This window comes from Lates calcarifer, linkage group LG16_LG22 (assembly GCF_001640805.2).
Source record: "Lates calcarifer isolate ASB-BC8 linkage group LG16_LG22, TLL_Latcal_v3, whole genome shotgun sequence".
Classification (NCBI taxonomy): domain Eukaryota; kingdom Metazoa; phylum Chordata; class Actinopteri; family Centropomidae; genus Lates; species Lates calcarifer.
In genome coordinates this window covers 8,453,123-8,465,131 of record NC_066848.1, presented here as the reverse complement: position 1 = coordinate 8,465,131, position 12,009 = coordinate 8,453,123, and the positions used below count along the sequence as shown (strand labels likewise).

The window sequence follows — 12,009 nt, the reverse complement described above, 5'->3', positions numbered from 1 at the left end:
TTCTGTTAACATGTAAATTAAGTTTATTTTCTGTATTTGACAACAGCTTTAAAAAAGTATTTTTAATCATTTAAAAAAATGAATAACATGCACACACACAACAGTAAAATTTTTACCAATAAGTACTATTCACATTTTTACACAGAAAATATGTATCTGGAGAATAACTGACATTAATTAAACAAGCCTTTTTCACTGAAAAGAAAATTGACATGTCACAGTAAGTAACACACAGGTGTAAATAATAAAATTAATGATGGCTGAATTCTATTCAGCTGCTTCCATCTCAGAGTCCTGGTATTGTGTGTGTTGGCTCACCGTCACACTGCCATGGCTTTCTAGGACACTAGAACAGAGATTAATGTTATTAGAAACACTTGTGCTTTTCCTGCTATGACCAGTCTGCTGTGAAAAGGCCAACTACATTACTTTAGATAACAAACAGTAACGGCTGAGAAACCTAATTACTAGCTGCTGTTTTTAAACTGATAACTTACAGTAAACCTGTTGCATAGTCAAGCAGACTCTGAGCACTGCACAGCAGTTTTACTGGAACTTACAAGCATCAAATAGATACACCAGTGGGGCTAAAGGGAAACCTCAAACTTCCAGAACAAATATTTGGGCATTTCCAGCTGAGGCTGATTTGTGAAATAATACCATACATATGGTACATTCAGTCAGCTTTTCAACAAACAATAACACAAATAAATCAAGTATTTTTGAGAAATTACAAAATTTTAACAAACGAGCACAGCTGGAAGACGAGGGTGTTCGTTCCCTCCAAATAAATGCAGGCTGTGGCAGGCACTCAATGACAGTATTCAGTAACACAAGTAATATCCACATTTTTATGCAACTGAATGACTGAGAACAGTGGTACAGTAACAAGTAATTTACATACATTTTGATGACAAGTTATTTTCCAAAAAATATACACATTAAATTTATGTTTTGTTTCTAACCAAAAAGTTCGTAAGGCTTCAACTTTCAACAAAGTTTGTCATCTCTTCTAAAATGGACATTAATATACAATTTATGTTTGTATCAACAAATGAAACTTTAAGAGTTAGGGATAGCGGAGGACAGGAAAATAGTGCAAATTGAGCTTAATGTTAAGGCAGTAGCTATTAAAGCGTTGACTTTTTTTATTTTTATTTTATCTATGACACTAAATCACATGCTGCTCCCTGGATATTGTGAGAAGTTTGTATAGTATCAGCCAGATTCTCAGTCTCCACCTCAGTACACTCTGTGTTACCAGCATCTATTTGCTCATCCATCACTTGAGACTCCTCATGTACTTCAGGCTCCATTTCTGGCATCTCTTGGCTCAGCTTTTCAGGCACTGGTTCTGCTGCCTCTGGATCGTCTACTCCAGTTTCTCCTAGCTTTTCATCCAGTTTCATATCGTCTTCCTCTTTCTCTTCCTTGTTGTCCTCAGCAATCATTAGACCCTCATTCTCTTCAGCTTCATTAGTTTCCTCCTCTAGTTCATCCTCCTCCATCACAGGGTTTTCCTCCATCACAGTGCCCTCTCCTTCATCACTGTTATCCATATCTTGCTCTTCTTGGCTACTGATCAACGTATCCACATGTAGAGGTTGCCAATAATCATACAGCTTGCCCTAGGGCATGAAAACATAGCAATGCAAATAAGAATCATAAACTTATTGATTTTTCAGAAACAGAATCAGAAACATTATCTATTAAAAGACAAAGTGGATGTAAATAATAAGTGTATGTGACTACTGTACATGGAGAGGCCGGGTCCTCTGAAGCAGCATCTGCCACTTGGTGTAGATCCTGGCCACTAGATCCTTTACCTGGAGGAAGAGGAGGAAGTTAGAGGTTGTCAAACAGATTAATATACCACACTACATCTAGAGAGCACAGTGTACTTTAAATGACCTGCATTAATTAATTATTAATGTCATTGCTACTAGACTGATTAAAAAGTTAAATCATACATCAGCAGTCAAAATATGCTACTGTGCTGAGCTACAACAACAGCAGATTAAGCATTTAATTGATTAGGCAAAAAATCAAAATTAGGCAATCCACAGGTTTCCAGCTCCTCAAATGTGAATATTTGCTGGTTTTCTTGATACTAAATTATATAAAAACAAATATATAAAATCTATTCTACTAAATTGACTAACTGGGTCTGGACTGTCTGTTGAACAAAATGAGGAATTTGCGATCTAGGAAAGTGGATTTTCTGACATGTTTTAAACTAAACAATTAATTGATAAAATAATCAGCAGAATAATGATCATCGATCATGGAAATTAATTTTTAGTTGCAGCCCTAATTACTGCTCATTACAAGTGCATATGCAATTTGTTTTTAAATACATATAAAAAAGTAAAAATGATAGTGAGGGTCTTTCAGGTTTCAGTTCTTAGATTGTGGCCTAGAGGTCAAAACCTTTTGGTCATTACTGATTAGCTACTCTTTTGGGGTAGACAGACAAGGATAAAAATCTGCATGGAAAACATTTAAAATAACAGTCTGCAAAAATGTGTTTTCCTGATATTGAACCATTGTCTGCATCAGAAAATTCTCTTGTTCTGCAGGAGTACTTTGATTGTGCCGACTGGTCTGTCTTTAATGACTCAGCTAAAAACACAGATCAACTAAATTTTGCAGTGTGTAGCTCTCTATTGTTTTGTGTGGACAGTGTGATTCCTATGAAGGTCATCTCCTTTTATCAAAATACTTAGCCTTCGGCCTCTGAGAAATTGTTTTGCCCAAAATTGCTTATGTTGTAATTAGGAAGACAATTTGTTTAAAAATTGAGAGGACCAAATGCAAATATAGAGCAGAAGTGCAAAACTATTACTTATGACCTGAAGTCTGGATGGAACAGCAGGACTTTAATGACACGTCTACACAGTGAGTGCAACACAGTCTCTCTGCATGGTGGCACTTGAGATGAGCAGCAGGCGAACAACTCAAAAAGCTCTCACTTGAGATTTAAAAATGAGTTTGATTGGATTTTTGTGAAAAAGCAATTACATGCTTGAACTTAAACCAAATGACCTCAGACCAGCTGTTCTTATCTCTTCAGTGATGAAAGATTTTGGTAGAAGTATTTGGAGGCCCTTGAAAGCAATTATATGCTGTTATTCAGTGACTTTTCCTCAGCATTCAACACAATCCAGCTCAGGAGTTTCTTTGTAACTGTGTAAGCGTGTCAAGGTTAACAGTGTACTCTGTGTCCCACTGTTCTTATCTTGTTCTCAAATTCAACAAGATAACAAGCTGTCTGTAAAAAAATCTCATAATGTTTGTTGTTAACTTCCTTCTTTCAGGACTCTACTAGGATGCTTAAACTAAAAAGAGCACTAGACTCTTTGTTCTCCCTGCAGCCATTAAAAGGCAAAAATCTTTTAAATCTTTCATGCTTCATCAAAATACACACAGAGACACACAAGTAGCAGAAGTTATTTTTGAAATGCTACTCACTTTGCTGCGGTAAAGACATTTCTCGCTCTCTCTGATGTCACACTTAACATGCGTTTCCAGCTCAGAGCACAGACACAGCAGCTGCTCCTGAGAGACAGAAACCAAAAAGGTAAGTCGACGTGAACATGAACAGAAAGAATAGGACAGAATTTAGGACAAATCATACCTTCTGGTGGGCTGGGAAGAACTGAAAATTGGAAGCTTCATTTGCCAAAGTCAGAAGGCTGTAGCAGAGGTAGTAGGACTGAAACACATTGATAAATGAAAATAATAATAATAATAATAATAATAATAATAATTTTTAATTTACTCACAATAAAATTCAGTTTAGATTACATGAATATAAGATCCTTTATTTACACGTTAGGAGACCTACACATGAAAAACAATACAAGGCTTGGCTGGAACATTTTGAGGTTTAAGGCATTAACCTTGTACTCACCTGTTGGTCTAGGGTGGCAATGTCTTCTTTATCTTTCTGACTGCTGCTGGAGGAGCTCACCATGCCTCGGAGGAGGGTGGAGGGCTGCATACGGGGCAGGTACTGCCTCAGTGTAGAGAGCTAAGTAGCACATAGAACAAGACAAGGAGAACTAAAAGTTACTAAAGACATTCATTACATTACAATAGTCATTTTAAAAAATGAAAAGAAAAATGAAAAAGGTAACTTTACATATTTCAAGTACTGGCATCTAAAAGAAACTGTCTAGGTTTATGTTACACATGAACAAATTACCTGAAACTCTTTTTCTGTAGGTCTATAAGTGCAATTTCCATCTAACAGCTTAGAGATCATGGACAGGCTCAGATGACGGCGCAGCTGTCTTTACAAATAAACAACAAAAATTAACAATTTTTATAGTCTACTATTATAAAAAACAATGCCATAAAATCCAATATTTAAACATAATTCTGACAAGCTGATTAGATTGAAAGGAAAACAATAAAAAAGACTTACTTTCCACGTGTGTTGTCAGGCAGCAGTTGAACGAGCAGGCACATGTTGTGGTGGTCATCTGTCAGATCAGAAAGGGCCACACAGATTCTGGGCAGCTAAAGAGAATAAATATCAGGATATTATATTATATTATCAGGATATTATATATGTAATTACATTATCAAGTGGCACAGAACTATAATGTTTGATTTGGATCATCAATGACATCAATGTGAATTAAAGGTCGAATACAACAGCAAAACCACAAACTCCAATGGCGATATAAACTGTGATTCTCTATCTATCTAAGAATCAAAGTCATCTATGCACTGACCATTGTGCCCCAGTCCCTGATGTTGTTGACAATCTTATACTGTAGAGGGTACAGCTCCACACTGGACCGGAGGATGAGTCGTGTGTCCAGGCCCAGCCTTCCCACCACAGTTAGCAGCAACAGCAGCTCGTTGTCACTGTACGCCCGTGGACACAGGTCCATACAATAAGACAGGTACTGCAGACCAGAACACAGGAGAGAAAAACCAAAGTAGTGAATGATCTCAAAGGAGAATTTCTGTTTTCTCTGCCACATGCTCGCATACATGAGAGCAAACTGTTCCGAGCAGACATCTGTTTCTATTGTGTCTCACCTTCAAGATGTTGTTGCAGTTGTGTTCAGGGAAAGTACTCTGTTCCTTGTCACTGGAAGGACTGTCACTTTTGATGTAGATGTCCTCCCTACACAGACATACAGAAATTCAGCTCCATGACATTAAACAGACGACAACTAATTTCAAACAAAAGGAAACAAAGTGAATGAGCAATCCTTCACACAAGAATGCTACTTACAGCAAATCTCCTTCTGTGAATGGAGGCTGCAGATTCTCAAACGGGAAGAGAGTAACAAATGCAACTCCCATATTCATCAGCACCAGTGTCACATCAGCCAAACTGGGAACCCATACTCTAAACCGCTGGCTTCCATTTTTCACTGAGGTATGTCATATATACACAGAAAAAAAAACATTTACTAACATGTCTAAACAACTTATAATGAGGAAAAGCAAACAGCTTGTAAGTGGAGGGAACACTGACCCATCTGATAAGCAGCACTGCAGGCGATGTCACAGAGGGCCTGTAGTATCTTTTCGGATATCATCCTCTCACTATGGACTGACATCATCTGACAAAATCAACAAAGAATAACTGACAACACTCAGGCATTTGGACAAAAACAACTACTAACATGCTACAGGCATGTATGGGGCCTACCTTGAATAGGAAACGGGTAACCTGAATTGGACAGGGTGAGCAACAATTGTAAGCTTCCTGGAACAATCCAATATTCACATGCAGTCTTAGCTGAGCAGGACTGGACCTGATAGAAACAAGGAGGGTTTAAGTGGACAGAAAATATTAGAGGAATTAATCATTTAGCAAAACTAACAGTCTAAAGCTTTGCTAATAGCCAGTAGAGACTGCAATGTTTAAAAAAATACCAGGGAACTTGTGCAGTGGTAAATGTTTAACTAACACTGACCCAAGACAAAAGGGCAGAGGCTCACCAAAGTCATACAGAATTATTCCCTGGGACAATGATGACCCATATCAAATGTGGTCTTTTGCACACAGCTCACCAAAGAAGTGTTTTCTGTGCTGTCCCCTGTGGATTGACCATGCACTGTCTAAGCTGCAGCGTATCCTGGTTGAAGATCCGGCCAAACTTCTCCAGATTGAAGACTACTTCTCCTGGAGGAACTTCTCTGATTGCATTGGACATCAGCGAGTAGCGCTGCAGGAACTCCCTAGGAAACAAATTACAACAAAACTTTAAAATGCAGATTACAGTTAAGGACTGTGCAAGGACTATATCTCAAATGACAAAATATGAAGCGTCAACATGTTTCTGCAAGCCTTACTGTTGTTCAGTGGAGATGCCCTCCTCCTGGTTCTCCTCAGCCTCCTCATATTCAGCTATTCTCAACAGGTCTTCCTTACATGCAGTGAGAAGCTGCGTTTCAACCTCTTTTGCTCTGATAAATGATGAGAATATGGAGTTATGGAGATGGTAAGTTATTTTTTTTCATATACAGCTACTGAGGCTCAAATTAATGAGAGAGAAAAAAAAGTCTAAATAATATACTTTTTATTGGTGTTTATTTCCTTCAGCATCTGATCAAGGCTGTTCTTATAGAAGCCTGGCTTTGTGGTGGATGGCAGTGGTTGCTGTGGGAAACACAACAGATGACATTTAAGATCCAAACGGAGACACCATTGAGTTTTCTAGTCCTTTTAACTTCACAGTGAGATGACTATCCTACAGTCATTACTTTATGCACAAACACTGCACAAACACTTTGGAGCTTACAGTTTTTAACTGGCTGCTGCGGTGTCCAGGTGTACTAGGCTCTGAGAAAGCTCCCTTCTCTGGTGTATCTGGAGGCTTGGTAGCACGCTCCATCATCTCCTGCAAAGAAAGTAGCTGCTCCTCCTCACTGCTTTGAGAGCTCTGGGTTAGATCAAAATCTAACGCAAAGCTCAGGCCTAGGTCCAGTTCCACATCTATGGGATCCTCTTCATTCACCTGCTTTTCACCTGCTTCACTTGCCTGCCTCTCCAGTGGTGGAGACTGAGAACAATGGGATGTAGAATTTTGTTCCTTTGCAGCAGTGTCAGTCTCTAAAGTCACATTGATAGGGAGGGGAGATGTGTGTTTCTCATCAGATTTAACACTGTCTTCCTTAAGCCGCCTTGCTGAAGAGGTGATGGGACTGTTTTTGAGTTCCTTGTATTTAGAGCAAACGGGCATTGCATTTTCAAGTTTTACCCACTCTAAAGCTACAGTTGGCAAGAGCACTTGTGGGCTAAGTGCTGAGGAAGATGCTTTGGTGTCCACTGCATGAGAGGAACCAGTTACTGTGGGGTTCTGAGTTTTGTGACATGAGGATCCGGTGACTACAGTACTGGAGGTGGTCACAGTGCTGGAGGTACAACTTCTCTCTGCGGTGGGTGATTTAATAGTTCCCTCATCCATCTTGGGCTTTGCACTTTTATGTGCAGGGTTGACTACATAAGTCATGGGATCAGGGGTGAAGAGCTCATCCACATCATCGGGTATTATAACGGGTCTTCGTGGGCGGGAATTTTTATTCCGTTCTATCATTCGAGAGCTCAGAGAACCTGAATTTGGTTTTGAGGTTGATTTGGGAGTGTTACTGTCCATCTTTCTGCTCTCCTCCACCTGATTACCTCTGCTTGGGATCTTGACTGGTAAGACTGAGGTACTACGGCGAGTATGATCAGAATGGCGGCGGCCTAGCTGAACATGAGGTAGGCTACTAGTGTCCCTCTGTGAAATCAGAGGGGATAACAAAGTGCTTGATTTATTCATTTGATTGTTTTCCTCACTTCTTCTCTTCAAACTTTCCTCAGCAGGCTTTGAAGATGATTTTAACTCCTTTAACTTCACTATATGATTCTGAGAGGGATTTATATATGCCTGCTTTGCCCCAGTCGATGGTCGTGTCTTTATGCAAGGTTTGGGTGACAGTGATGCACAGGATGACTGGGTGGGCTTAAATGTGGATGAGAGTTCCAAGCATGATGACTGGCCACATGCCGGCTCTGAGCACATATGGATATCTGTGGTTTCGGGCGGCAGTTCCAAGGCTGAAGAATTCCTTGATGACGACACTGGTGAAGTGCTGACTGAGTTGCAAACAGTGGGTTTTGGTGTCAGCACTTTGCCAGAGTTTGCACCCTCAAGACACAGTTTCTTGGCACTGTCATCAGAGTCCTCAAACTCCCTGTGCCTCTTCTGTGATGAGCAATTCAAGTCCACTGCTGGTGACAGAAAAAGACATGAATACATTTTTTCACCAATTATTTAAATAATTTAAAAGAAAAATCAAACAGGTCTGAGTTTCAAATCAAAGAATACACTGCTTTACTCAGCAGCTAATGAAAGTAATCATTAGCTGCATCCCTGATATGTTACATCTAACAACTTAGAATCTGCGTGTGACCAATGAGAAATAATAAAAAAACAGTCTTGTAGAAGGCAATGTGTATTGACCTTCAGGCTTCATGGTTGAATTTTATGTTTATTATTCTATTAATTACCAAAGGAAAAAAATGCACATATTACAAATGTGTGTATGCATTAGGCAGATGTATAATTTTCTGTGACAATATTACCTGGAATTAACTTTTCACTCGAAGGTGTTTGTTGATGTTGTTGGTCCTAAAAAGGAAAGCAGAGTGACTCCTTAAGAAGCACCTTTCCTTCAATTAATTTTCAACACAGTGAGGCAAGCAATGCTATGCATCCCACACTATTGAAGACTGAACAACCACTGATGGAGATGATGTATATTAAGTTAACTGCTTCAAGCAGCCACTATTGCAGCCTCTGTTGATGGACATTGGTAAAATGAATACATCCCTCCCTTCTGATAGGTAACCCGCAAAATAACAATACCTCCCAGACAAAAAACAGCTGGCAGGACAATGACATCAAAATGAGGTGAAACAAAATGGCAATCCAGTCTGTTTATAAGGCTAAATCACCTGTATTGTTGTATTAAAAATTCTACTGCAAAGGCTGAGATCAACACACCAGTATCTCCCTCAGACTCAAATTCTTTAACCAAAACCCTAAATTAACTTGATGTGTCATTAAACATAACACACTTTACCTGGCAAGAGGCTACAGGGCTGTACGTAGTGGATAAACCTGAACCACTACTTCTGTCTGAAGACAGGGTACTCGGAGGAGGCTGGTAGCCACATGGGGTCCAGTAGCTGTTACCAATATTGCAGTGCTCTGAGTCTGGGAAGGGCCGTGGGTAAACTTCTTGAAGTGCTCTGTTGTTGAGTGATGGGTTAACAGGGGGTCTGTGTAGCTGGACAGTAGGTACAGGCATCCTCACATTGCTGGATTGAGCCTAACAGAGTACGAATTGAGAGCCACAACAATTCAGCATCACATGACTGCTGTAGCACACGTCATAAACAAGACATTTAACAAAACCAGGTTTGACTAATAGCCATATTAAAATCAGACAATACCTTGTTTGATTCTTCACCTTCTGCTGTTACATTTTTACTTCCTGAATAAGACAAAGTATAAGTGGCTTCGGTTACTTGATCTCCCTTGACTTGGAGGGATGGAGTGTTGTTACTTAAATCCTTCATCAGTTGAGGGGGAGCATGGTGAAAGACACCAGGAGGCAAGGGTTGCAGCCTATTCGCTGAGGTATCAATGTCTGATTTGCTGACTGGAACAAGATGCGACGAGAAAGACCCTGAAGGTTGAGCAGAGTACTGAGGAGGACCTAGCCTGTCCCTTGGCATCTGATATGATCTGTTTGATGGGGTTCCAACATTAGCTGGGCTGCATAGAATATACTCTGGTGAATGGATTGGTCCCATAGGAGGAGAGGGGTACTGAGGTGGACCCAATCTGTCCCTGTAGCACAGCTCAGGGCTTAGAAGTGGCAAGACTCTCCTAGGTGGTGGGTGAGAAAGCCGGTTATGGACCTGAGAGGGCTTCACTGGAGTCTCTGGGTAGAAAGATGTGAAAGGGGGTAAAGAGTGCTGCTGAAGTGCGCGGTCCTTCACTGAAAAAGACAAGAAACATGTTGCCATTAATCGCTTAAGTGTGAACAGGGTTTAACATGTTGTCATTTCAGGCCCCTGTATGCCTCTAGCTATGACTCATCTATCTGTTGTGTGAAACTTTTTTGTCATGCTGCTTTACACAGGGATGTTCTTCTGGTTATATTATTTTAGCAGAGACATTTCCTGCATTTTTTTTGGCCTGAATGATGTCACTACAAATAAATTCTTCAACAGGAAGGCAATGAATGCAATCCTGTCTTAAATAGAGCTGTACATGCTGCAATCAATGTTTTCCATGTAAAGTTTTCACAGTGGTGGCACACCCAAATGATTCTGCCTCCAACAAATTTTGTTTTGTTTTGTTTTTTTCTTTTAGAAGCTAATTTATTGTTTTAAGTTGCATCAATGCATACTGAAAGATGATGAAGTCGTGAATTTTGTAATCCTACAGAAGTATATTTCATTCATTTAAATTTTTATGTCCTGCATAAACTAGTGAACATATTTCCATGAAAGCAACTCACAGTATTTGAGAAAGAAACTGAGTCAATGCCAAGCCAAATATTAGTCCTGTCTGCATAACTCAACTAACACGTACAGTGACTGGGGTGTTTTTCAAAATGTGTACAAACCAACAACACAACACGTTACTGCCTACAAAACTATAACAAATTTGAATTAAAACCTCTCTAAAACACTTTCAATGGGGAAAACAAACAAATAAACACATTCATGAAGGTAGGATTTGTAGCAGGGTTGTTGGATTAGAAGTGCTCTCAACAAAAACAACTTATGTTCAACAACTGACAGTGTTGCTCCCTCCCTTACAGGCTACAGAGTGAGTTAAAGTGCACCACACATCATGATGCAAATGTAGCTAAATACATTGTTGTTTTAGGACACATAAACAATTGAAAATGCAGAACCCACCTTTATTCCTCGGGGAGAAGTATTCTGCGAGTGCCCTGCAAGAAGGCCAGAGAGGGGTAACTAATTCAGCATAATATTTTTGTCACCTAGACGACAATAATGAGCAGTATATTTTTTTTCGAAATGACAAGACAAGAGAACCAATAGTGTCGCTTCTCCAGAGGTGTCAAACCGAATTCGAGTTGTTCTGCTACAGCCAATAAAAAGCAAACATCTGCCTGACGGTCACTTTCCACCTGCCACCAGTCACAGCATGCCACACAGACCACAACATGCGTCCAGTAGCAGCAAATGTTATGAAGCTTCAAGGGGTTAACTTTAACATTATACTGTTCAGCTGTGCCACTCAGTCTCAATCAACAGACGTAGCGTAACACGACCATAGTCGCAAGTATTAGCAGTGCCTCTCATAAAAAATAGAGAAATAGCTAGGTGAAGCTAGCAAGGAAACTGACACTAAAGACGTGTTTACATAGTATTTTGAGAACATGGCAGTGTTGTTAGTTCGTTAACTTCACCGTGCCAGGCTTGCCTTCTGAACAAACACTGACAACTGTGCTTACGGCTTAAAGAGGAAATATAACAGCCTCTATTCATAATGCCTTGCTAACTTAATATAAAATACAAGCAAGTCGTTGTTTCAGGAAGTGCTTTCATGTTTAGCTAGCCGGCTAACGCGTCTACAACTTAGCATGGGAGTGCGAACACAGTCCGTAGGTTTTCTTACCGAGTGTCCCCTTGATTTTCTGTTGCTTTTCTCATTTTGACGATTGTACAGGCTGTACATAACCACACACCGCGACATTAACGTATTATGTTGGGGCTCCAATGTGAAAATTATCACATCAATTAGACTCTCTCCCGCCTGCAGCCGCACCGACCAACGTTAGGCGCAATGCATCATGGAACTTTGAGTCCAGACGTATGTCGCTTTAAAGGGATGTTCCAGATATTTCACCGAAATGCAGAAGCGTTCTCACCGCTTCTAGAGTCTTGTTTGACTCTAATATTTCCCGGGTCTTTTCCCATAGTCATCTATATTTTGCTTGAGA

The 12,009-nt window shown here is 39.9% G+C and overlaps 1 protein-coding gene across 3 annotated transcripts; it reads right to left on the bottom strand.

Moving 5' to 3' along the window:
• On the bottom strand, window positions 1-11,872 carry slf2 (SMC5-SMC6 complex localization factor 2). Of its 3 annotated transcripts, XM_018678158.2 has the most exons (22): window positions 11,685-11,872; window positions 10,958-10,992; window positions 9,476-10,026; window positions 9,103-9,351; window positions 8,603-8,648; window positions 6,774-8,248; window positions 6,549-6,631; window positions 6,325-6,438; window positions 6,043-6,210; window positions 5,678-5,783; window positions 5,501-5,588; window positions 5,255-5,396; window positions 5,056-5,143; window positions 4,743-4,919; window positions 4,430-4,524; window positions 4,208-4,295; window positions 3,914-4,033; window positions 3,638-3,715; window positions 3,472-3,558; window positions 1,758-1,826; window positions 1,262-1,628; window positions 1-346 (listed from the first exon to the last, which is right to left on the bottom strand). In XM_018678158.2, the coding sequence occupies exons 1-22, from the start codon at window positions 11,717-11,719 to the stop codon at window positions 339-341; spliced, it is 4,269 nt and encodes a 1,422-aa protein (XP_018533674.1). In that variant the 5' UTR covers window positions 11,720-11,872; the 3' UTR covers window positions 1-338. The 3 variants fall into 3 exon arrangements, with proteins under 3 accessions (XP_018533674.1, XP_018533665.1, XP_018533657.1); XM_018678149.2 differs by having other exon boundaries at window positions 1-1,628; window positions 6,774-8,245; XM_018678141.2 differs by having other exon boundaries at window positions 1-1,628; window positions 11,685-11,871.
• Between the last annotated feature and the right edge of the window lie 137 nt (window positions 11,873-12,009).

Excerpts from the sequence above, each read along its gene's own strand:
- slf2 (XM_018678141.2), bottom strand. The coding sequence starts at position 11,719 with ATGAGAAAAGCAACAGAAAATCAAGGGGACACTCG. Across the intron at positions 8,249-8,602 it reads GAGTGAAAAGTTAATTCCAG|CAGTGGACTTGAATTGCTCA; the intron begins GTAATATTGTCA and ends TTCTGTCACCAG. Across the intron at positions 1,629-1,757 it reads AGAGGACCCGGCCTCTCCAT|GGCAAGCTGTATGATTATTG; the intron begins GTACAGTAGTCA and ends TTCATGCCCTAG.